The sequence below is a fragment of the Aegilops tauschii genome, chromosome 1, assembly GCF_002575655.3.
Source record: "Aegilops tauschii subsp. strangulata cultivar AL8/78 chromosome 1, Aet v6.0, whole genome shotgun sequence".
In the NCBI taxonomy this organism is placed as follows: Eukaryota; Viridiplantae; Streptophyta; class Magnoliopsida; order Poales; family Poaceae; genus Aegilops; species Aegilops tauschii.
In genome coordinates this window covers 86,954,414-86,980,961 of record NC_053035.3, presented here as the reverse complement: position 1 = coordinate 86,980,961, position 26,548 = coordinate 86,954,414, and the positions used below count along the sequence as shown (strand labels likewise).

Here is a 26,548-nt window from a genome sequence, read left to right as displayed (position 1 = left end):
AATCAATACCACCTCAAACTGGACGTAGGCTTTTACCTTCACCGTAAGGGGCCGAACCAGTATAAACCCTCGTGTTCCTTGTCCCATATTAACCCCTTCAAGCTTCCCAGTTGCGATGGCTCCACGACCAAGTCCTAGCTCGAGGACATCTGCCGTGACAATTCCACGACAGTTAGGATCATGACGGTCACTGGCTTGGGATTCCGGTTGCCAGTCTGGGACTGTAGGGTGGATGTTTTGCTTGTTTCTCTTGCCTGTTAGCAAACTTGGTTCTTGACCGTACTGAGATATGTGATTCTTTCGCTACCATGAATGATGTAATTTTGGGTCGTGTTGACCTCTGATTGATGAAATATTTATGTGTTGGCATATATTTGCCCTATTGTCACACTTATTTGTCTCTTCATCTCTTTTGGTTATATTTGTTGTGATGTCCATCCTATTTGCCAACTTATGACCCTGCCTGTATGTTATGAAGTCATATCTTGGGGCGACCAAAATGTGCTTGCCCCGCGAAGATAGCAAAGTCTTTGTTGGGACTAGGACTGCATCTTGGACGTTACAACCCACTGCCACGCTAGCCAGTATCATCGCAAGAACGTTAACCGCCACTATGACCGTCAGTTCCGGGAACCAGGGCCCAAATCCCACGTGTGTCATCCCCTGGTCAGTCTGTTCGGCCTACCGTCACGCTGACGAGCAGGCCGCCACCAGATCCGTAGGTCAACAACCACCGATCGATCCCCTCCCTGGTTGCCCACACCCAAGGCCACATATCAGGGGAGAAGTCCGTCAGATCCAGACCAATGGGCGGGAGCCGACTTCCAGACCACACCAGCGCTGTGAGCCTGACCTCGCCACGGTCGCACCGCACACCCACCCCACACACACGCCGCACACTCGCGCATCATCGCACCGCGATAGGGGAAAACAGGTGGCCCGCCGCCACCTTCCTTGGGGCCGGCCTAGGCTTTGCCAAGGGGACCCTCCAGCAGCGACGAGACTAGTAAGGGAGAGAGAGGATGGTCTAGACAGCTAGGGTCCGGAGAAAGGGAGGCGGCACCCGATCTCAGGCCGTTGCATATGATCATATCATAATTTATGTAAATGAACAAGAAGATAGATATATAGGTCACTACCAATATGTAATCATGATTGCACTCTAACGGATCAAGTAATAGACAAGTTTTAAACATCTAGCAGCCGATGCATTTTTTATAATTGTAGATAAAAATATTTCCTTATGTTTTCAAATCAAAAAATATAAAATACTTAGCTTTTCAAACATTTTTTTTGTTATACCACATGACTTTTATTTATGATAATAATCATGTGCGCACGATGGAGCCGACTGGTGGCGCTGGTCGAGCATGTGAGCCCGAGGAGACGACAGGCGTAGCCAGGGCGTGAAAGCGACCACGCTCTCCGTGCACGCCCGCGGCCCCGAGCCAGCCCCTGTCCGGTCATATTTTTTCTTCTAAAAACTGCAGATCTAATTTTGCGTTAGCCCCGGTCAACTGCGCAGCGCACCACACCACAGGGAGGTCGACACGCAAGGGGCTGTGGCGTTCCTGAAGTAGCCAGCATGCCCAAAACGGATACTGCCTACTTACACGAAACGAACACCAGGAATGCATGGTGGCAGTGGTTGCGCAGCGTGCACGCGGTACGCGTGTCTCCACTGCTACACGCATCCCACCCAAGCAGTCAAGCAAATTCTATACATACGGACCATTGTTCAAGGCCAACTTTCAATCTCATTCTAGTGAAAAGGATCATTGCCGAGTGTAAATTTCACCCATCTCTCCACTACACGCCAAGTGTAAATTTCACCCACAGCCCCAAGACCAGCAGCAGCAGGTAATCGGGAGATGCATCGCCTCCTTCCTGAGTCAGTGGGGGCGCTGCTCTCTAGGGTAAGCAATGATCGTTTGCTTTGGGTGTGTGGATGTCTAGCTAGAGCAGTTACCTCGCGATCCTCAAGTTGCTTGGCCGGTGATGACACCAGCCCGGGCCAAGTGCCCTCCCTCGGCTTCATCTATGGAGGTGAATCTGTTGGGCACTCGCAACAACAACTGAGGTTCAGTTCGTGTTTGTGTTGTACTCTCTTCGTCCTATAGTATAAGATGCTTTTGTAAACTACTTATACGTTAGGTTTCAAAAACGTCTTATATTATGAGATGAAAAAAGTAATTTGTAAGGGTTCTGTTTGTTTACCGAACGACAAGCATCTGGTGTAAGTACTTTGGCTTCATTATATGAGAGTGAAGCCAGGGGCGTGAGCCTTTTTCCTCTAAAAACAATCCAAACACCATTTTACGTTAAATCGTGAGCTCGCAAAAGCCGGTTGAAATTCCCCTTGGCCTGAAACAAGATATGTTCTGGATTCAATGTTATGCATAATGATAGCCAAAAATGGTAAACAAGATATCAATAGGACCTACTTTAGCGTCCTCGAAGGTACTTTGAAGATAAATCATAAGCGCCCTCAATAGGAAGGAGGATGACTGCACATTTTTTTCCTGAAAGAAACCAGTCAACTTTACGTCTCTCGACTACATATAAATTTCAACTACAACCCCCAAAAAATAGTTACATTAGATCTTAAGCTCATAAGAGCCGGTTGAAATTCCATTGGACCCGGGTCGGTCGATTGAAATCAATTTACTATGAATTTTTATTACTTCCTCATATCCAAATTAACTGACGCGCACCTAGTACAACTTTAGTATAAAGCTTTAGTATAAAATTGTACTTATTAAATGTGCGTCAATTGTGCGTCAATTGATGTGGATCAGAGGGAGTATTGGTTTTATTATGTTTAACCCTTGTGCACCAAACTAGCCTCTCCCCAAGTGGCTCCACCCAATCAGACCCAGTGAGCAGGGCGAGCGGTCGAGCCCCATCCACCTCCATAAAACCCTCCTTGTTGTGCTGCTCAGAGCTCAGGCTCACAACCGCGTCTGGCAGGAGGACAGCACCGCGTCTGCGAGGTACGCTCCACCCCCGCCCCCTACCCCCACCCCACTCCCGCCCCTTTCATCTCTTCCACGAATTAAGCGCGATTCTGGTGCGATTGTGGTTACTGTGAGCTGGGGAGAAGAAAGAAAATGAAAGGGGGGAGAGCCTGCAATCGTTCATCAGTGGTGGACAGTTTGGGGTTTTCCAATGCAAGCTCCTATGTTTCTTTATAGGGTATTTTTTTACATATCAAGATTGAGGCGCTCCTTTTTCTTTTCATCCTGCTTCGTTTGTGGAGCTCTGTCCTGATCTTCTTTTTCAGCCTTCATCGTTCACCAACAATTATTTTGGTTGAGACCTTCGCTGCCTTTTTTTAAAACATAGACGCTAGGAGCGTTCGGCTTTAAATTAATAAAGCCCACAACATAGGCAGCGTAACAGACAAAGTTTGGACCTCGAACACGAGCACGGAGGCTCAGGCCACGACGACGCGTAGGCACAAGAGATTAGGCCGGGCCAACAGGCACACGCAGCAATGCAGTACAGGCCCGGAGGCTGAGCATAGAGCACGCAGGCTCGCTCGCGAGACAAAAGGGCCACTTCACGACGCAGAAGTGGCTGATGGCTCCCTAGCCAAAACGTAGATCTGGCGAAGACGATCTTGGGCATGCTTCAGTTTTTCAGTATCCTTGCGCTTCGCCAACGGACTCCACTGCTGCAGAAGGAGATTGCATTTGTAAATTATGTTAGCAGGGTGAGATGGGAAGATACCCTCGATTACGAGCTTGTTCCTAGTGAGCCAGACGGCCCAGGTCAAGGCGCCGATGCAACTCCAGAGCACCCGGTTGTTGCCACCGTGAACCGAGGCTACTATGGTAGCGAGGTCGGACGCGGACCGGGGGTCCCAGGAGGTGTTGGCCGCTGCACGAACGGCGCTCCAAGCAAAACGTGCCAGCGGACAACGGAAGAATACATGGGTCGCATCCTCCATGACGTTACATATCGCACACAGGCCGGTCGACGGCCCATTGCGTTTGGCGACGTTTGCCGAAGTGGGCAGTCTATTACGGAACAGTTGCCAGAAAAAGACCTTAATCTTAAGCGGAAGGCGCGCGCTCCACAAGCCATTTGGCACCTGGAAGGAAGGTCCCTGGCACAGCTTACGGTAAAGAGACTTGACTGAAAACTTGCCCGACGGGGTGAGGGCCCAGGTGACCGTGTCCTCGGTCGACGACAGCGAAACCGGCGCAATGCAATCAAGCAGTTCTGTTAAGTGAGCTTGTTCTGCTCTCGTTAACTCTCTCCGAAAATGTAACGCCGGCGGGGAAGAGGCTAGAGCCATGGCAACTGTTTGCTCCGGGTTTACAGCCAAGGCATAGAGGTTCTGGAAATCAGACCAAAGGGGTTGGGATCCCACCCAGTGGTCGAGCCAGAAACGGACCGAACGACCGTTACCAATGGAGAACTTGGCTCCCAGAGCGAAAGCCGGCCGGACCGCTTGGAGGTCGTTCCAGAAAGGAGATCCCCTCGTCACACCCTCGAAAAAATTCCCGATCGGGAAGTACTTGGCACGCAGCAGGTCTACCCACAGACCCGTCGCTCCCTGCGAGAGCTTCCAAATCCATTTACACATGAGAGCAATGTTCTGGATTCTGGTATTTGTGCCCCTAGCCCTCCCAGGTCCTTGGGACGGCACACCGCAACCCACTTCACCATGTGATACTTGCGTTTTGGTCCCGAGCCTTCCCAAAAGAAACGGGACCGCGGTGTGTCCATCTTGGCGTGAACCCCTTCCGCCAGGAGGAACAGACCCATAGCAAATTGCGGTAGCGAGGAGAGGCTCGCGTTCGTGAGCACCAGCCTAGCTGCAGAGGATAGGTACTTCCCCCTCCACGGGCAGACTCGCTTTCCCACCTTGGTCCAGAGCGAAGCCCACCCGTCGATCTTGATGCGTTTGGCATCCAACGGGAGACCGAGGTAGGTAAACGGCATATTGCCAAGTTTGCAATTGAGCAAGTCCGCAATACGTCTACCTTCGGCCACCTCCATGCCCATGGGCATCACTTCACACTTGTGGAAGTTGATTTTAAGCCCTGACATGAGCTCGAAGCTAATCAGCAAGGCTTTGACCGTAGCCACACTATGGAGGTCGGGTTGGAACAACAATAGCGTATCGTCCGCGTATTGCAAGTGTGAAATCCCCCTGGGATGAGGTGTCCCAACACCCCTTTTATGTGTCCTGCCTCCGTTGCTTTCCGCGGCATAGCCGCCAACGCAACGGCGACAAAGTTGAACAAGAGCGGCGACATGGGATCGCCTTGGCGTAAGCCACGCTTGTTCCTGAGGAAGTGCCCTACTTCTCCATTCACCGATACCGCAGTTTGGCCCCCCGAGACCAATTGCATGACTCGGTGCACCCATAAGGGCGAAACACCTCGACTGGTGAGGATCTGCCTGAGGAAGTCCCAATTAACGCGGTCATAGGCCTTCTCGAAGTCTAATTTAAGGAGGATCGCAGGTTCATGCGTGCGCTTAAGCTCGTGGAGGGACTCTTGCAGAGCTAGCGGCCCCTCCAAAATGTTTCTACCACATATGAACGCCGATTGAGAGCGACTAATGGTGCGATGGGCGATCGGCGAGAGCCGCGTGGCGCAACCTTTGGCGCATATTTTAAACGGAACGTTGATCAGCGCGATGGGTCTGTACTGGCGAATGTTATCCGCCCCAGGCACTTTTGGGATCAGCGAGAGTACGCCGTAGTTTAACCTAGCAATGTCCACAAAGCCACGCATGAAGCCGTTACAGACCTCGTATATGGGATCGTGCAGCAATGGCCAAACATGCTTAAACATCGCCACCGGCCACCCGTCCGGCCCCGGAGCCGTGTCTGCTCTCATGCTCAGGAGAGCGTCGTCAATCTCCTTAGGGAGAAACGCGAGCCCCAACTCTTCGTTCTCGCTATGGAGGACCTTTTGGGACGGGAGCCACACGTCCGCGTTCAGACGTGCGTGTTGCGCCTCGTCGGTCCCCATCAGACTTATGAAGAAGTCGTAGATATGTTGGGTAATCTCCGATTGTTGTAGAAGAAGCCCCTGCTCCGTCTGCAACCTAAGAATTGAGCATTTCCTGCGCCTGCCGTTCGCGTACGCGTGGAAATACTGAGTATTCGCATCTCCTTTGAGCGTCCACTTGAGGCCTCCCCTACGCCTCCAGTATTCCTCCTCAGATCGCAGCAGAGCTTCGACTTGCCCTTCCAAGGCGTATCGATGCGCCCATTCTTGCTCTGAGAAAGGACGTGTGTCCGCTTGATTGTCTAGCAGTGTTATTTCATCAAGTAACCTCTCCCTGAGGACCTTGTCAGCACACCCCTGGTTCGCACCCCATCCCTTTAGGCTTGCGCGGAGGCGACCTGCGACAGCGATCCAGAACTCCATAGGGCCGCGTTGCCGGCCTGCGAGTTGGACGCTTCGCAACCATCTCTCCCTAAAGATGGTGTCGAAATCAGGAACCTCAAACCACGCGGTTTCGAAGAAGAAACGTGTGATGCGGCGAATCCTATCTTCCCCTGAAGATCAGATGAGGGGAACATGGTCCGATCCGATCCTTGTTTCAGCAAGGAGCGAACATAACGGAAACACCACCTCCCAGTCCGGAGACATGAAAACACGGTCCAGGACGGATCGCACCGGGGCTAGTTGCTTGTTAGTCCAAGTATACCTTGCCCCTGGCCACTTCCCTAAGTGCCATAGATGCAATAGCATTGTTGAACATGGCCACCCTTGGCCAATTGATATTGTCGTTGTTTTTATTTGCACCCGAACGGATCAGGTTAAAGTCACCTCCCACCATTAACGGGATTTGAGCTGCCGAAATCTCCCTCACCTTGGCTTCAAGTTCTCCCAAGAACTCGGCCGAGCGTGAGTGATCTGTTGGTCCATAGACTTGCACGATCACCAGCTCGCGTAGCGACGCTCGCACGCGGATGTTAGCAGCAATGAAGAAGGTGCCGACCTCCCAGGTCAGCACCTCGAACGTGGCGCTGCAGAAACCGAGCAGCATACCGCCCGAATGGCCCATCGCCGGCTTATGGTGCCAAACAAAGCGCTCTAGGGGATCTATGGCTAGGATATCGTGGTGTCTAAACTCTGATCTAATCGTTTCCTGAAGACCTACGATATCAATGGCTTCTTTCCTAATATATTCTTTGAGTTGGATGCACCGACCCGCGTGACCGAAGCCACGAATGTTCCAAAGGAGCGCACGCATCTAGATGACGCGGTTGCGCAGGCGCACCCCCTTGAGGTGATCGCCTTGGCCACGCGCCTCACCTTGCCGCAGCGAGGCGAGGGAGGAGCAGCAACCCCTGTTGTTGTCTCCCCTTCGGGCCGGATCGCTAGCGACGTCAAGGGCTCAGCCTCAAGTGCCAGACAATCCGCGTGTTGAGCAGCCGCCTTAGAATGTCATCTTGATCTTTTGCCTCTGATGTGCACAGATCTAATTTTATACTGTGAGGTGGGGAGAAGAGAAGTGAAGGGACGAACTTGCCGTCTTCTTTTGGTGGGCTTATTATTATGATTACTTGCTCATGGGTTGTGGTTTTCCGAAGCAAGTTCTTGGCCACGTGCTTTTTTTCTTGATTACAATTTTCTACGTTTGTGGAGCTCTTGATCTTCATTTCCCTTTTTGGCGGAAGATATTTGGTTGAGATCTGCAGTGCCTTTCGAGATTATCATGTTCATTTGTTTCTAATTTACCACAACTCTGTATGTTCTTAGCGGAGCGTATATATGTTGATTTATGAGACGGTGATTGATTTCGATTGCAGAGGATTCCTGGAGAGACCAAGTGCAAGAGCTATGGGCAACTCCTGTGTTACTGGCGCCTGCAGTAAGGGTTTCTTTTGAGCTAGCTTCCTTTTGCTTCTTACTGGGCAACTTGTCATAATAATTCGTTTGAGCATTGTTGTTACTGGTGGATGTAAGGGTTTATTTTGAGCATTTGTTTTGCTTCTTACTTGAACTAGTCTAGATGGTTCATCTTATAAACAGGGTTCAGATCGTTTCACAAAACTCAGAAAAGAGGAGTTGAATTATTTTACTGAAAGACAAACGAAATGTATTATGGCATGCAAAAAAAAGGTGTTCATCCTTTTCTTTCACCTCCTGTTCAGTTAAAGTAACCATCATACAGATGCTTTGAAATTCCCAATAACATATAGTACATTTTTCTTGAATACTTAGAAGAGTCGAACGTGACATGGGGTGCCGGCGCAACTGGTTGTGTAGAGAGCGAGAAGAGCAAATAGTACTTCACACAAATTGACAAAACTGCACTAATTTAATGGATCAAGCACGATGCTGTTATATATTGTGGTCTTTGATGCTGTTACCGATGCAAGAATCGTTGTTTTGTAGGCAAGGGTTCCAATGGGTCGGGGACAACCTTCAAATGGAGGATCGATGGTTTCTCCTCGCTTCTCGATAAGGATGAAGGACGGACCAACTCCAGTGTGTTTGTGATCAAGGGGCTTAACTGGTACAAATTACTACTTTTTTGTGCTATTCGATAGCTTGATGCATCCATATCAGGAACAAAATTCATTCTTTACTTTATCTTGACTTGATTTGCAGGTACCTGATGCTGAACCCAAGGGACAGAAAGAGTGGCGACCAGAATGAATATGTTACTCTTAAACTTGTCCTGACTAAAGTATCTGAGAGATCCCATATGGTCGCGGAGACAACTTTCAAGTTCCTGATATATGACCAATTATATGGGAAGCACCATGAAGAGCATCAAGGTACGTTAGCTCCAAGGAGTAGTCCTTTAAGGTTCGCAACTAGTCGGTTACTAGATTGATAGTGTAGATTATAACCTGTTTCTCAAGAGGAGTACAATAGTTATGAAACACAGAGAGAGAGAGAGAGAGAGAGAGAGAGAGTGTGTGTGTGTGTGTGTGTGTGTGTGTTAAAGGCATCATTTCTTTGTTCATTGCCTTACATTTCAGTATTTTGTTTGTAGTGAGCCACGATTTTCAGGCTAAAGGCAGATTCTCTGGGATCTCATGCATGATCCCCCTCGCGACGTGTGTTTGGTTGGGGAACCAACTGTCATGGAATGGAATGGTTCCATTTCAAAGGAATGGGTCCGTTCCATTCCTGTGTTTGGTAGGAGCAAAAGAGCGGAACGGGTTGGTTCCATTCCGTTGTTTGGTTGGAAGAACGGAATAAAAAATGGAATGATATAAATTCAAAATTTCGGCAGCATTTCATTTGTATTTTCAAGAAAGACAACATGACAATATATATTGACAATCTTAACATATAAATGACAGCACATATAACACAGGTTTCAACAACACATAAAACACAGGTTTCCCAAAAGCAATCAGAGTGCAATAGAGCCATGCATGTCAAGTTCACATACTTGACAGCCACACATGTCAAGTTCACATACCAAATGTCCAAAAGCAATCAAAGTGCACTACAGCCATACATGTCAAATTCACATACTTGGCAACCATACAACCATATCAAATTTAGAAGTTCTTCTTGACATACCTACTCACCCAAACGGACTTGTTGATTTGGGTAAGTTTCATGAAGGCTCTTGCAGTCTTGGGGTTGTCCACAAGATGAGCATAGTAATGGGCTAGGTGCTCTTCTTCAAAATCTGGCAATGTGGATAATACATCCCAAAGGTCATCGGGTATGTCATCATCATCTCCACTAGACTTCACAAGCGCTTCAGCCACAAGTTTGAACCCATCTTTGAGAGTGATAACTAGTGGATCCTCAACAACGTGCTTTATCTTAGCCTTCTTTTTGGGTGGTGCTTTGGGGTCAGAAGACTCACCAACATGTGGTGACGTGTTCACCTCACCATTCTCCTCGTCTTCGAGATCAATAGAAAGAAGATCATTGCCAGACCTAGCATTCTGCCCCTTGGCCCCCATTGTCCCATAAATGGAAGCCATGGCATGATAGTGTTCAATTGGTGTATTCAAGAAGGGGGCATCAGCTTTGTGGGTCTACAAACATTGTGCAAATTGATTAGCATAATGCAAACATAAATGGCATCAGATTTGTGGGGTGAGAAGCATACCATACAATGCCCTGCATAGTGCTCCTCACTGAGCCTAATTGTGCAAGTATCTTCATCCCATAGAGCTCCACTTAAATTCTTCAAGTTGGCTACCCTTCCCCATATCTTCTGTTGGAGATCGTTGCAGAAATTAAAAAAATTCTACGCATCACCAAGAACAATCTATGGAGTCTTCTAGCAACGAGAGGGAAAAGAGTGCATCTACATACCCTTGTAGATCACACGCGGAAGCGTTCAAGAGAACGGGGTTGATGGAGTCGTACTCGTCGTGATCCAAATCACCGATGATCCTAGCGCCGAACGGACGGCACCTCCGCGTTCAACACACGTACGGAGCGGGGATGTCTCCTCCTTCTTGATCCAGCAAGGGGGGAGGAGAAGTTTATGGAGATCCAGCAGCACGACGGCGTGGTGGTGGAAGTAGCGGGATCCCGGTAGGGCTTCGCCAAGCGCAAGCGGGGAGGAAGAGGTGTCACGGGAGGGAGGGAGGTGCCAGGGCTTGGGGTGCTGCTCCCATGCGCCTCCCCACTATATATAGGGGTGGAGGGGGCTGGTTTCTTGCCCTCCAAGTCCATTGGGGCGTTGGCAAAGGTGGGGGAAAGAAATCCCATCATTTCCCATCCCCATCGATTGTTATCCCCCCTTTTTAGGGATCTTGATCTTATCCCTTCGGGATATGATCTTATTCCTTCTAAGGTGGGATCTTGGTGCGCCTTGACCAGGGGTGTGGGGCCTTGCCCCCACTACCCACGTTCATGTGGGTCCCCCCATGCAGGTGGGCCCCACTTCGGAACCTTCTAGAACCTTCCCGGTACAATACCGAAAAATCCCGAACATTTTCCGGTGGCCAAAATAGGACTTCCCATATATAAATCTTTACCTCCGGACCATTCCGGAACTCCTCGTGACGTCCGGGATCTCATCCGGGACTCCGAACAACTTTTGGTTAACCGCATACTAATATCTCTACAACTCTAGCGTCACCGAACCTTAAGTGTGTAGACCCTACGGGTTCGGAAGACATGCAGACATGACCGAGACGACTCTCCGGTCAATAACCAACAACGGGATCTGGATACCCATGTTGGCTCCCACATGTTCCACGATGATCTCATCGGATGAACCACGATGTCGAGGATTCAATCAATCCCGTATACAATTCCCTTTGTCAATCGGTACCTTACTTGCCCGAGATTCGATCGTCGGTATCCCAATACCTTGTTCAATCTCGTTACCGGCAAGTCACTTTACTCGTACCGTAATGCATGATCCCGTGACCAAACACTTGGTCACATTGAGCTCATTATGATGATGCATTACCGAGTGGGTCCAGAGATACCTCTCCGTCATACGGAGTGACAAATCCCAGTCTCGATTCGTGCCAACCCAACAGACACTTTCGGAGATACCCGTAGTGCACCTTTATAGCCACCCAGTTACGTTGTGACGTTTGGCACACCCAAAGCACTCCTATGGCATCCGGGAGTTGCACAATCTCATGGTCTAAGGAAATGATACTTGACATTTGGAAAAGCTCTAGCAAACGAACCACACGATCTTGTGCTATGCTTAGGATTGGGTCTTGTCCATCACATCATTCTCCTAATGATGTGATCACGTTATCAATGACATCCAATGTCCATAGTCAGGAAACCATGACTATCTGTTGATCAACGAGCTAGTCAACTAGAGGCTCACTAGGGACATGTTGTGGTCTATGTATTCACACATGTATTACGGTTTCCGGATAACACAATTATAGCATGAACAATAGACAATTATCATGAACAAGGAAATATAATAATAACCATTTTATTATTGCCTCTAGGGCATATTTCCAACAGTCTCCCACTTGCACTAGAGTCAATAATCTAGTTACATTGTGATGAATCGAACACCCATAGAGTTCTGGTGTTGATCATGTTTTTCTCTAGGGAGAGGATTAGTCAACGGATCTGCTACATTCAGGTCCGTATGTACTTTACAAATATCTATGTCTCCATTTTGAACATTTTCACGAATGGAGTTGAAGCGATGCTTGATATGCCTGGTCTTCTTGTGAAACCTGGGCTCCTTGGCAAGGGCAATAGCTCCTGTGTTGTCACAGAAGAGAGTCATCGGGCCCGACGCATTGGGAATAACTCCTAGGTCGGTAATGAACTCCTTCACCCAGATTGCTTCTTGTGCTGCCTCTGAGGCCGCCATGTATTCCGCTTCACATGTAGATCCCGCCACAACGCTTTGCTTGCAACTGCACCAGCTTACTGCCCCACCATTCAAAATATACACGTATCCGGTTTGTGACTTAGAGTCATCGAGATCTGTGTCGAAACTAGCATCGACGTAACCCTTTACGACGAGCTCTTCGTCACCTCCATAAATGAGAAACATATCCTTAGTCCTCTTCAGGTACTTCAGGATATTCTTGACCGCTGTCCAGTGTTCCATGCGGGGATTACTTTGGTACCTTCCTACCAAACTTACGGCAAGGTTTACATCAGGTCTGATACACAGCATGGCATACATAATAGACCCTATGGCCGAGGCATAGGGGACGACACTCATCTTTTCTCTATCTTCTGCCGTGGTCGGGCATTGAGCCGTGCTCAATTGCACACCTTGCAATATAGGCAAGAACCCCTTCTTGGACTGATCCATATTGAACTTCTTCAATATCTTGTCAAGGTACGTACTTTGTGAAAGACCAATGAGGCGTCTTGATCTATCTCTATAGATCTTGATGCCTAATATATAAGCAGCTTCTCCAAGGTCCTTCATTGAAAAACACTTGTTCAAGTAGGCCTTTATGCTTCCCAAGAATTCTATATCATTTCCCATCAACAGTATGTCATCCACATATAATATGAGAAATGCTACAAAGCTCCCACTCACTTTCTTGTAAACACAGGCTTCTCCATAAGTCTGTGTAAACCCAAACGCTTTGATCATCTCATCAAATCGAATGTTCCAACTCCGAGATGCTTGCACCAACCCATAGATGGAGCGATGGAGCTTGCATACCTTGTTAGCATTCTTAGGATCGACAAAACCTTCCAGCTGCATCATATACAATTCTTCCTTAAGAAAGCCGTTAAGGAATGCCGTTTTGACGTCCATTTGCCATATCTCATAATCATAGAATGCGGCAATTGCTAACATGATTCAGACGGACTTCAGCTTCGCTACGGGTGAGAAAGTCTCATCGTAGTCAACCCCTTGAACTTGTCGATAACCCTTAGCGACAAGTCGAGCCTTATAGATGGTCAAATTACCATCCGTGTCTGTCTTCTTCTTAAAGATCCATTTATTTTCTATGGCTCGCCGATCATCGGGCAAGTCAGTCAAAGTCCATCCTTCGTTTTCATGCATGGATCCTATCTCGGATTTCATGGCTTCTAGCCATTTGTCGGAATCTGGGCCCGCCATTGCTTCTTCATAGTTTGAAGGTTCACCGTTGTCTAACAACATGATTTCCAGGACAGGGTTGCCATACCACTCTGGTGTGGAACGTGTCCTCGTGGACCTACGAAGTTCAGTAGTAACTTGATCCGAAGTACCTTGATCATCATCATTAGCTTCCTCTCTAGTCAGTGCAGGCACCACAGGAACATCTTCCTAAGCTGCGCTACTTTCCGGTTCAAGAGGTAGTACTTCATCAAGTTCCACTTTCCTCTCACTTACTTCTTTTGAGAGAAACTCTTTCTCCAGAAAGGACCCGTTCTTGGCAACAAAGATCTTGCCTTCGGATCTGAGGTAGAAGGTATACCCAATGGTTTCCTTAGGGTATCCTATGAAGACGCATTTTTCCGACTTGGGTTCGAGCTTTTCAGGTTGAAGTTTCTTGACATAAGCATCGCATCCCCAAACTTTTAGAAACGACAGCTTAGGTTTCTTCCCAAACCATAATTCATACGGTATCGTCTCAACGGATTTCGACGGAGCCCTATTTAAAGTGAATGCGGCAGTCTCTAGAGTATAGCCCCAAAATGAGAGCGGTAGATCGGTAAGAGACATCATAGATCGCACCATATCCAATAGAGTGCGATTACGACGTTCGGACACACCATTTCGCTGAGGTGTTCCAGGCGGCGTGAGTTGTGAAACTATTCCACATTTCCTTAAGTGTGTGCCAAATTCGTGACTCAAATATTCCCCTCCACGATCTGATCGTAAGAACTTTATTTTCCTGTCACGTTGATTCTCAACATCACTCTGAAATTCCTTGAACTTTTTAAAGGTCTCAGACTTGTGTTTCATTAGGTAGACATACCCATGTCTACTCAAGTCATCAGTTAGAGTGAGAACATAACGATAGCCACTGCGAGCCTCAACACTCATTGGACCGCACACATCAGTATGTATGATTTCCAATAAGTTGGTTGCTCGCTCCATTGTTCCGGAGAACGGAGTCTTGGTCATCTTACCCATGAGGCATGGTTCGCACGTGTCAAACGATTCGTAATCAAGAGACTCCAAAAGTCCATATGCATGGAGCTTCTTCATGCGTTTGATACCAATGTGACCAAGACGGCAGTGCCACAAGTATGTGGGACTATCATTATCAACCTTACATCTTTTGGTATTCACACTATGAATATGTGTAACACTACGTTCGAGATTCATTAAGAATAAACCATTAACCAGCGGGGCATGACCATGAAACATATCTCTCATATAAATAGAACAACCATTATTCTCGGATTTAAATGAGTAGCCATCTCAAATTAAACGAGATCCTGATACAATGTTCATGCTCAAAGCTGGCACTAAATAACAATTATTAAGGTTTAAAACTAATCCCGTAGGTAAATGTAGAGGTAGCGTGCCGACGGCGACCACATCGACCTTGGAACCATTCCCGACGCGCATCGTCACCTCGTCCTTTGCCAGTCTCCGTTTATTCCGCAGCTCCTGCTTTGAGTTACAAATATGAGCAACCGCACCGGTATCAAATACCCAGGAGCTACTACAAGTACTGGTAAGGTACACATCAATAATATGTATATCACATATACCTTTGGTGTTGCCGGCCTTCTTGTCCGCTAAGTACTTGGGGCTGTTCCGCTTCCAGTGACCACTTCCCTTGCAATAAAAGCACTCAGTCTCAGGCTTGGGTCCATTCTTTGGCTTCTTCCTGGCAACTGGCTTACCGGGCGCGGCAACTCCCTTGGCGTCCTTCTTGAAGTTCTTCTTACCCTTGCCTTTCTTAAACTTAGTGGTTTTATTCACCATCAACACTTGATGTTCCTTTTTGATCTCCACCTCCGCTGATTTCAGCATTGAATATACCTCAGGAATGGTCTTTTCCATCCCCTGCATATTGAAGTTCATCACAAAGCTCTTGTAGCTCGGTGGAAGCGACTGAAGGATTCTGTCAATGACCGCGTCATCCGGGAGATTAACTCCCAGCTGAGTCAAGCGGTTGTGTAACCCAGACATTTTGAGTATGTGTTCACTGACAGAACTATTTTCCTCCATCTTACAACTGAAGAACTTGTCGGAGACTTCATATCTCTCGACCCGGGCATGAGCTTGGAAAACCATTTTCAGCTCTTCGAACATCTCATATGCTCCGTGTTGCTCAAAACGCTTTTGGAGCCCCGGTTCTAAGCTGTAAAGCATGCCGCACTGAACGAGGGAGTAATCATCAGCACGCTGCTGCCAAGCGTTCATAACGTCTTGGTTCTCTGGGATGGGTGCGTCACCTAGAGGTGCTTCTAGGACATAATCTTTCTTGGCAGCTATGAGGATGATCCTCAGGTTCCGGACCCAGTCCGTATAGTTGCTGCCATCATCTTTCAGCTTGGTTTTCTCTAGGAACGCGTTGAAGTTGAGGGAAACATTAGCGTGGGCCATTTGATCTACAAGACATATTGTAAAGATTTTAGACTAAGTTCATGATAATTAAGTTCATCTAATCAAATTATTCAATGAACTCCCACTCAGATAGACATCCCTCTAGTCATCTAAGTGAAACATGATCCGAGTCAACTAGGCCGTGTCCGATCATCACGTGAGACGGACTAGTCAACAGCGGTGAACATCTTCATGTTGATCGTATCTTCTATACGACTCATGCTCGACCTTTCGGTCTTCCGTGTTCCGAGGCCATGTCTGTACATGCTAGGCTCGTCAAGTCAACCTAAGTGTATTGCGTGTGTAAATCTGGCTTACACCCGTTGTATTCGAACGTTAGAATCTATCACACCTGATCATCACATGGTGCTTCGAAACAACGAACCTTCACAACGGTGCACAGTTAGGGGGAACACTTTCTTGAAATTATTGCGAGGGATCATCTTATTTAAGCTACCGTCGTTCTAAGCAAATAAGATGTAAAACATGATAAACATCACATGCAATCAAATAGTGACATGATATGGCCAGTATCATATTGCTCCTTTGATCTCCATCTTCAGGGCGCCATGATCATCTTCGTCACCGGCATGACACCATGATCTCCATCATCATGATCTCCATCATCATGATCTCCATCATCGTGTCTTCATGAAGTTGTCACGCCAACGATTACTTCTACTTCTATGGCTAACGTGTTTAGCAATAAAGTAAAGTAATTTACATGGCGTTATTCAATGACACGCAGGTCATACAAAAAATAAAGACAACTCCTATGGCTCCTGCCGGTTGTCATACTCATCGACATGCAAGTCGTGATTCCTATTACAAGAACATGATCAATCTCATACATCACATATATTTCATTCATCACATCCTTTTGGCCATATCACATCACAAGGCATATGCTGCAAAAACAAGTTAGACGTCCTCTAATTGTTGTTGCATGTTTTTACGTGGCTTCTATAGGTTTCTAGCAAGAACGTTTCTTACCTACGTAAAACCACAACGTGATATGCCAACTTCTATTTACCCTTCATAAGGACCCTTTTCATGGAATCCGATTCGACTAAAGTGGGAGAGACAGACACCCGCTAGCCACCTTATGCAACTAGTGCATGTCAGTCGGTGGAACCTGTCTCACGTAAGCGTACGTGTAAGGTCGGTCCGGGCCGCTTCATCCCACGATGCCGCCGAAACAAGATAAGACTAGTAGTGGCAAGAAAATTGACAACATCTACGCCCACAACAAGTTTGTGTTCTACTTGTGCATAGAAACTACGCATAGACCTAGCTCATGATGCCACTGTTGGAGATCGTTGCAGAAATTAAAAAATTTCTACGCGTCACCAAGAACAATCTATGGAGTCTTCTAGCAACGAGAGGGAAAAGAGTGCATCTACATACCCTTGTAGATCGCGCGCGGAAGCTTTCAAGAGAATGGGGTTGATGGAGTCGTACTCGTCGTGATCCAAATCACCGATGATCCTAGCGCCGAACGGACGGCACATCCGCGTTCAACACACGTACGGAGCGAGGATGTCTCCTCCTTCTTGATCCAGCAAGGGGGAGGAGAAGTTGATGGAGATCCAGCAGCACGACGGCGTGGTGGTGGAAGTAGCGGGATCCCGGCAGGGCTTCGCCAAGCGCAAGCGGGGAGGAAGAGGTGTCACGGGAGGGAGGGAGGTGCCAGGGCTTGGGGTGCTGCTCCCATGCGCCTCCCCACTATATATAGGGGTGGAGGGGGCTGGTTTCTTGCCCTCCAAGTCCATTGGGGCGTTGGCAAAGGTGGGGGAAAGAAATCCCATCATTTCCCTTCCCCATCGATTGTTATCCCCCCTTTTTAGGGATCTTGATCTTATCCCTACGGGATATGATCTTATTCCTTCTAAGGTGGGATCTTGGTGCGCCTTGACCAGGGGTGTGGGGCCTTGCCCCCACTACCCACGTTCATGTGGGTCCCCCCATGCAGGTGGGCCCCACTTCGGAACCTTCTAGAACCTTCCCAGTACAATACCGAAAAATCCCGAACATTTTCCGGTGGCCAAAATAGGACTTCCCATATATAAATATTTACCTCCGGACCATTCCGGAACTCCTCGTGACGTCCGGGATCTCATCCGGGGCTCCGAACAACTTTTGGTTAACCGCATACTAATATCTCTACAACTCTAGCGTCACCGAACCTTAAGTGTGTAGACCCTACGGGTTCGGGAGACATGCAGACATGACCGAGACGACTCTCCGGTCAATAACCAACAGCGGGATCTGGATACCCATGTTGGCTCCCACATGTTCCACGATGATCTCATCGGATGAACCACGATGTCGAGGATTCAATCAATTCCGTATACAATTCCCTTTGTCAATCGGTACGTTACTTGCCCGAGATTCGATCGTCGGTATCCCAATACCTTGTTCAATCTCGTTACCGGCAAGTCACTTTACTCGTACCGTAATGCATGATCCCGTGACCAAACACTTGGTCACATTGAGCTCATTATGATGATGCATTACCGAGTGGGTCCAGAGATACCTCTCCGTCATACGGAGTGACAAATCCCAGTCTCGATTCGTGCCAACCCAACAGACACTTTCGGAGATACCCGTAGTGCACCTTTATAGCCACCCAGTTACGTTGTGACGTTTGGCACACCCAAAGCACTCCTATGGCATCCGGGAGTTGCACAATCTCATGGTCTAAGGAAATGATACTTGACATTTGGAAAAGCTCTAGCAAACGAACCACACGATCTTGTGCTATGCTTAGGATTGGGTCTTGTCCATCACATCATTCTCCTAATGATGTGATCCCGTTATCAATGACATCCAATGTCCATAGTCAGGAAACCATGACTGTCTGTTGATCAACGAGGTAGTCAACTAGAGGCTCACTAGGGACATGTTGTGGTCTATGTATTCACACATGTATTACAATTTCTCGATAACACAATTATAGCATGAACAATAGACAATTATCATGAACAAGGAAATATAATAATAACCATTTTATTATTGCCTCTAGGGCATATTTCCAACATCTTCCTCCACTTCTTGAGAAGATTTTTGACTTGATCTCCAGTGACAGAAAGCTTGAATTGCTCGTTCAAAACAGCAGCACATTGTCTATGATGCACATCCCTGAATCCACTTGAAGTTCTCTTCCCATCAGCAACAAGACCAGCCAAAAAACCAAGCATGGTTTTCGTCATGGAATTGGTCCATACAATGATGCCAGCTCTCGCGGAGCTCCCACTTGCAGCGGTGACTTCAACACTCTCCATTTCTGTCCAGCCAACAAAAGATTGAGAAAACATGGATTATAGCATTTCAAAAACATGGTTCAAATAGAGTAAATGATACACTCTGTCCAGCCATCAAATAAATTCAATTGTAGTTGTCCAAACATCACAAATACATTGCTCAAATATAGTAAATGATACAATCTGTCCAGCCATCAAATAAATTTAAATGTAGTTGTCCAAACATCACAAATACATTGTTCAAATATAGTAATGATAGAAATACATGGAGTGTGCCACACTCATAGATTAGCATACATGAATTGTCTATCTTCCCACATTTGGGCTGCCATTTGTAGCCTATGGTCTACCACGGCCCTAGTGTCACTTGCTTGTTGCCTTGATGTTCGAATTGGTTGGGTGGTCCATGTCACTTCCAGTATAATAAATTCATCAATCCCTTGTGATAGTGCATAATTGTGAAGAACACAACAAGCTATAACAATGTCAACTTGTGTCGGGAAAGTAAAGAATGGTTTGGCATCATCTAAAATTTTGAAACGCCTCTTGAGAGATCCAAATGCCCTCTCTACCGTCACCCGTAGTGAAGAGTGCCTAAGGTTGAATAGCTCCTTATCATTTTGGACTGGATTGTTGCCCCACTCATTCAAATGGTACCTCACACCACGAAAAGGTGGTAAGAACCCGGGCTTGGCTCCATAACTGGCATCAACTAGGTAGAACTTCCCTAAAAAGGTGCAACAAATAATTGTGACAATGGTTTCTTGAGGCAAAGAACATATGGACAATTTCTATCTAAGCCAACTTCTTACCTGGTGGTACTTGTAAGCCTCTCTCACGTGTTAACGCATCAGCTAAAACGGTTGCATCGTGTGCTGACCCTTCCCAACCAGCCAATACATACGTGAAGCGGAGATCAAAATCTACCGCTGCCATCACATTTTGGGTTGTAAAGGCCTTCCTACCACGAAAAGAATGCTCCACATCTTTGGTAACACCTGCTCGCACATGTGTACCATCGATAGCTCCAATACAATCCTATATAGTGACAAGTAGTAAATACCATATCATATAGCCTACATACCTAAGGAATAATTTTAGAAATTACCTTAAAGTATGGGTCAAACCGATGATTTCCTGCAATTTTTGTGGGGGTCTCCAATGATGGTGGCCATATATAATCATTACGAAGCTCGCCTATGGCATGAAGAACCTTTCTAAAATAGATGCTGGTTGTGCCGTATGATCTACAAAAGTTGGCTGACACAACCCTATTCCGAAGGTTATGCCCAATTGTATGCAAAAACATCGCCAATTGTTGCTCCACGCTAAGATGTGGACTGTCTTCTAGCAACTTGCGATCCCTCAATATGGCACACAAATTAAAAAACGCAGCTCTTTCAAACCTTAACATGTTTTTACACAACACATCACTTTGCCATATTTTTTGGTTTAGATAATCAAATCTGATTCGGTCTCTTTCATGCATTGGCCCATAGGTAACGCGTGGTCTTCTTTTCCTTATTACAGCCCGAACAATGACTGCCATTGCAGCCAGTGCAACAAAAACAGCAGCTCCCCTAACCATCTTTTTTCTTTTGTTCATCTTCTTGACCATCTACAAGTGATGCATACTATCAAAAATATGGCTACCAATGATGCTTACATCAACATATATATTGCAAAGATACACTGGACAACATGTATTTTGGTACAAATTAGGAATAAAGATCTCCATCAATATGCATGAGCAGCAGCAGCATATACACAATACGGTCTCCATCTCTCTCTATCATTCTCGGCTAGGAATATGCATGATCAGCAGCACCATATACAAGAGAAAGTGATGGTTTACCTTGAGAGTGAGGAGCTGCGCTGCGTCTCTGCTGCCGCTGTGAGCTCACCGGAAGCCGCCGCCGCCCCGCTGCTAATCCTCTGCAAGCCGCCCCAACCAGATCCGGATCGATCCCCCCTTGCTCTGCTGCAAATCGCGAGAAGGAAGAGAGGGGTTAGCGGGCGGTGTTGGAAATATGCCCTAGAGGCAATAATAAAATGGTTATTATTATATTTCCTTGTTCATGATAATTGTCTATTGTTCATGCTTTAATTGTGTTATCCGAAAATCGTAATACATGTGTGAATACATAGACCATAACATGTCCCTAGTGAGCCTCTAGTTGACTAGCTCGTTGATCAATAGATGGTTACGGTTTCCTGACCATGGACATTGGATGTCATTGATAACGGGATCACATCATTAGGAGAATGATGTGATGGACAAGACACAATCCTAAGCATGGCACTTGATCGTGTAGTTCGTTTCCTAAAGCTTTTCTAATGTCAAGTATCATTTCCTTAGACCATGAGATCGTGCAACTCCCGGATACCGTAGAAATGCTTTGGGTGTACCAAACGTCACAACGTAACTGGGTGGCTATAGGTGCACTACAGGTATCTCCGAAAGTGTCTCTTGGGTTGGCTCGGATCGAGACTGGGATTTGTCACTCCGTATGACGGAGAGGTATCTCTGGGCCCACTCGGTATTGCATCATCATAATGAGCTCAATGTGACTAAGTAGTTAGTCACGGGATCATGCATTACGGAACGAGTAAAGTGACTTGCCGGTAACGAGATTGAACGAGGTATTAGGATACCGACGATCGAATCTCGGGCAAGTAAAGTACCGATTGACAAAGGGAATTGTATACGGGATTGCTTGAATCCTCGACATCGTGGTTCATCCGATGAGATCATCGTGGAACATGTGGGAGCCAACATGGGTATCCAGATCCCGCTGTTGGTTATTGGCTAGAGAGGTGTCTCGGTCATGTATGCATGATTCCCGAACCCGTAGGGTCTACACACTTAAGGTTCGATGACGCTAGGGTTATAAGGAAGGTTTGTATGTGATTACCGAATGTTGTTCGGAGTCCCGGATGAGATCCCGGGCGTCACGAGGAGTTCCGGAATGGTCCGGAGGTAAAGATTTATATATGGGAAGTCACCATACGGTCACCGGAAATATTCGGGGGTATACCAGTATTGTACCGGGACCACCGGAGGGGTTCCGGGGGTCCACCGGGAGGGTCCACCTGCCCCGGAGGGCCTTATGGGCTGTAGGTGGAAGGGAACGAGCCCTTCGTGGGCTGGGCGCCAACCCCCCTAGGGCCCATGCGCCTAGGGTTTGGGGGGAACCCTAAAGGGGGGCGCCCCCCTTGCTTGGGGGGCAAGCCACCTCGCCCCTTGGCCGCCGCCCCCCCCCCTCTAGATCTCATCTAGAGGGGCCGGCCCCCTTCCCCCTTCTCCCTATAAATAGAGGGGTGAGGGGAGGACTGCAACACGACATCCAAGGCGCAGCCCCTCCCCTCCCCAACACCTCTCCTCCTTCGCGTGTGCTTGGCGAAGCCCTGCCGGAGATCCGTCACTCCACCACCACCACGCCGTCGTGCTGCTGTTGGAGCCTTCTTCCTCAACCTCTCCCTCCTCCTTGCTGGATCAAGGCGTGGGAGACGTCACCGCTCCGTACGTGTGTTGAACGCGGAGGTGCCGTCCGTTCGGCGCTTGGATCATCGGTGATTTGGATCACGACGAGTACGACTCCATCAACCCCGTTCTCTTGAACGCTTCCGCTCGCGATCTACAAGGGTATGTAGATGCACTCCTCCCCTCTCGTTGCTAGTAAACTCCATAGATTGATCTTGGTGATGCGTAGAAAATTTTAATTTCTGCTACGATCCCCAACAGGCGGCGGGGAAGGGAGGAGCCAGCCGACGGGGAAGGCAGGAACCGGCCGCGGGGAAGGGGAGAACTGGCCGACGCCGCCACTCAGATTGATGGAGGGGGAGAGAGAGGAGGGGGAGGCGGCGCACCTGGGGAGAGACGATAGGGCTGCGTGAGAGCGCGAGGGCGAGCGGTTCTGCGTGGTCCGGCCCTTTTCGAGGTCTCGCCTCGTTCCGCATCTGGGCCGAATATTCGGTCCGGAGAAACGAGCGGGTGCCGATCCAAATCTCAACCGAACGCGAAAACGGGGCCTGGGAATGGGCCGGACCCATGACATTCCGGTCCATGACTCCAACCAAACACACCCTTTAAGGAGCAGTCCTCTGGATTCCTCGTCAATGACAGCTGTGTTTTCGGTGTCCAGTTCATCAAAGTTGTCGCTGTTAAAGGTAACGATGTGTTGGAGACTCTGTTTCTTCAGAAGACTAGCAACATCAGCAGTGACCCACAAGCCTACACCTGGAACATTGATGATTTCTTTGTGTTGAAGAACCCGAGCACCTCTCCAGAGTTTCAGCTCTGTGGACACAAATGGTAACTTGACCAATAACATTAATTCTTAATTATTGGGTTTACATACAGAATTATCTTAATTTCATTTGAAGAGAAAGGCTATCATACTTCTTTTAAAGGAAACAAAAAATAAAGACCGTTGGAGTTCGACCTCTTCTTATCAGTGATGGATTACACTGTCTGATGTTCCCCAATTTTCAGGTTCATCACTATCTATCCATCTGGTTCCGATTCGAATGGGAACTACATCTCCCCGTATCTGAGCATGAAGGACACACTCCATAAGGACTCGGGGATCCTGGCGGAAGTTAGCATAAGCATCAAAGACCAGGAAACTGGCAAGCACATGAAAACATCAGGTTCGCCCTTTAGCAGAAATTTCACGTAATAGGAACCATTAATTCGCGATGCTAAAACAAATTTTTATCATCATATTTCCTGATTGACATGGTCTTTTTTTGGGGTGACCTTAGCCCGGATCCAGTTCAAGAATTGTACCCGTACTTGGACATGGGAGAAGTTGATATCGCTGGAAGATTTCAAGGACTCATCAAAAGGTTATCTCGTGAAGAAAAAGTGCTGCATTGAAGTCCAGGTTGCAGTCATTGGTTCCTCCAAATGGAGTAGCTAGATTATTCGTCCTCCGGTATAATCTCATGCATGTCTTGTGTGTGTGTGCTCTATACTTGCTTCAACTACGATTCTGCATCCGAACCTTTGTTTGTTTGTTTGTTTGGTTGTGCTGAATGTACGACAAGTCTAAAACTAATGGCATTGACATGCATGATGATGATGTTTCTTGATGTGGAAGAAGCTTTAGATGGAAATAAATGCTTAGTGTGAGAGACTTGCATAAAGTTCAGAATACACCATGTGCTTTGTTGCAAAGATCTTCGAAACTTTTAGAGGCGTACTTAGTTGAGAAAGAAAGAAAAATGTTTACATGGGCAGTGTAAAAGCTACGACATGTACACTGGCCTTTCTTATTCAACGCTGTGATTGACAGTTTGAATCTTCGAGAAGCCAGTATGTTGGGGCGACAATTCACTTGGGCCAATAATCGCCCCGTGCCGACATACGAGAAACTCGATCGGGTACTCATGGATACCGAATGGGAACTAAAATTCCCTCTGGTAACAGTGCGTGCCCTAGAGCGTATTGAGACACTTTCGGATCATGCACGCATCATTCTTCAGTCTAACTCTGCTAGTCCTCCCACTGCTCGCCGCCCATTCAAATTCGAATTGGGATGGTTACAACGTGATGGCTTTGCAAATATGGTTAAGAATGTATGGGAGAGGCCCGCCGTTGGTCGCACACCAATTCAGAGATGGAACTTCAAAATTCGAGCCGCAAGGCAGTTCCTAACTGGATGGGCGAAACACACCAGTGGCATATATAAAAAAGAAAAGCAGCGTCTTTCCACTATTATTGATGACCTCGACAAAATCGCAGAGACTTGCACTTTGTCTCAACATGAGATTGACATAAAAAATCAATCCAATGAGCAAATGGCACGTCTATTGCGAGAAGAGGAACTCAAGTGGTACCGAAGATCCGACGCCCAATTCATTCTCGAGGGAGATAGCAATACACGTTATTTCCAATTGGTTGCCAATGGGAGACACCGAAAGAAGTGTATTTTTAGTCTCGAATGGGATGAGGGACTGATCGAAGGCCAGGAAGAGCTTAAGCGTTATATAACAAAATACTACAAGTCTCTATTTGGGGCTCCAGATGAAGGGAACTTCAGTCTCGATGAGACCCGAATAGATGATATCCCACAAGTCACGACTGAAGAGAATGATATCCTGACGGCACCTTTCTCTGAAGAGGAGGTGAGAGCTGTGGTGTTTCAAATGGAACACAATAAAGCTCCAGGACCTGATGGCTTCCCCGCAGAGTTCCATCAGAACTTCTGGGATGTCATCAAGACTAACCTAATGGAGTTGTTCAATTATCTTCATGCCGGCCAACTTGACCTATCCAGGCTAAATTTTGGAGAGATTTTTTTGTTGCCCAAGACAAAGGAGGCTGTACGGATTCAACAATACAGACCTATATGCCTCCTTAATGTCAGCTTCAAAAATATTCACCAAAGTAGCGACTAATAGGCTCAATGTGGTTGCTGCCATGTTGTTCGGCCATCCCAAACGGCTTTCATGCAAGGAAGAAATATACTCGATGGAGTAGTTATCCTTCATGAGGCCGTTCACGAGATGCACCGGAGGAACATGAGTGGGGTAGTATTGAAAATTGATTTTGAAAAGGCATATGATAAAGTCAAATGGTCGTTTCTACAGTAGACCCTGAGAATGAGAGGTTTCTTCGATAAATGGCGTGAGTGGATCCAAAATTTCGTTAGTGGAGGCAGTGTGGCTATCAAAGTCAATGATGATGTAGGCCATTACTTCCAAACAAAAAAAGGATTACGTCAAGGTGACTCACTGTCTCCAATGTTATTTCACATTGTGGCTGACATGTTGGCTACTTTGATTGAACGCGCCAAACAGGATGGTCAAATTGCAGGAGTAGTGCCACATCTTGTCGATGGAGGACTCTCTATCTTGCAATATGCCGATGATACGATTCTTTTTATGGAACATGACATTGATAAGGCGAGAAATCTGAAACTTCTGCTTTCAGCTTTTGAGCAAATGTCAGGCTTGAAAATCAACTTCCATAAATGTGAATTGTTCTGTTTTGGAGAAGCCAAGGAGATGGCTGCACAATATGCTGACTTGTTTGGATGTGCACAAGGCCAATTCCCGATTAAGTATTTGGGAATTCCGATTCATTATCCGCGTCTCACTAATGCGGAGTGGAAACATGTTGAAGAGTGATTGGAGAAACGGTTGAGCAGTTGGAAAGGAAAATTGCTCTCCATTGGTGGACGACTAGTTTTGATCAATTCTGTCCTCACCAACATGGTTCTCTACATGCTCTCATTTTTCCAACTACCCAAAGGGGTTCTGCAAAGACTGGATTACTTCAGATCCAGATTTTTTTTGGCAAGGAGACAGTGAAAAGAAAAAGTATAGACTAACCAAATGCAGCGTCGTTTGCCGAC

At 47.2% G+C, this 26,548-nt stretch overlaps 2 protein-coding genes across 2 annotated transcripts; one reads left to right on the top strand and one right to left on the bottom strand.

Annotated features, from left to right (window-relative positions):
- Positions 1-4,542: 4,542 nt before the first annotated feature.
- On the bottom strand, positions 4,543-6,395 carry LOC141027703 (uncharacterized). The gene is made up of 2 exons (XM_073504945.1): positions 5,396-6,395; positions 4,543-5,054 (listed from the first exon to the last, which is right to left on the bottom strand). The coding sequence occupies exons 1-2, from the start codon at positions 6,393-6,395 to the stop codon at positions 4,543-4,545; spliced, it is 1,512 nt and encodes a 503-aa protein (XP_073361046.1).
- Positions 6,396-20,994: 14,599 nt separating this feature from the next.
- On the top strand, positions 20,995-24,878 carry LOC109732035 (MATH domain and coiled-coil domain-containing protein At2g42480-like). The gene is made up of 4 exons (XM_020291224.4): positions 20,995-21,078; positions 23,279-23,499; positions 23,680-23,837; positions 23,952-24,878. The coding sequence occupies exons 1-4, from the start codon at positions 20,995-20,997 to the stop codon at positions 24,107-24,109; spliced, it is 621 nt and encodes a 206-aa protein (XP_020146813.1). The 3' UTR covers positions 24,110-24,878.
- Positions 24,879-26,548: the final 1,670 nt, after the last annotated feature.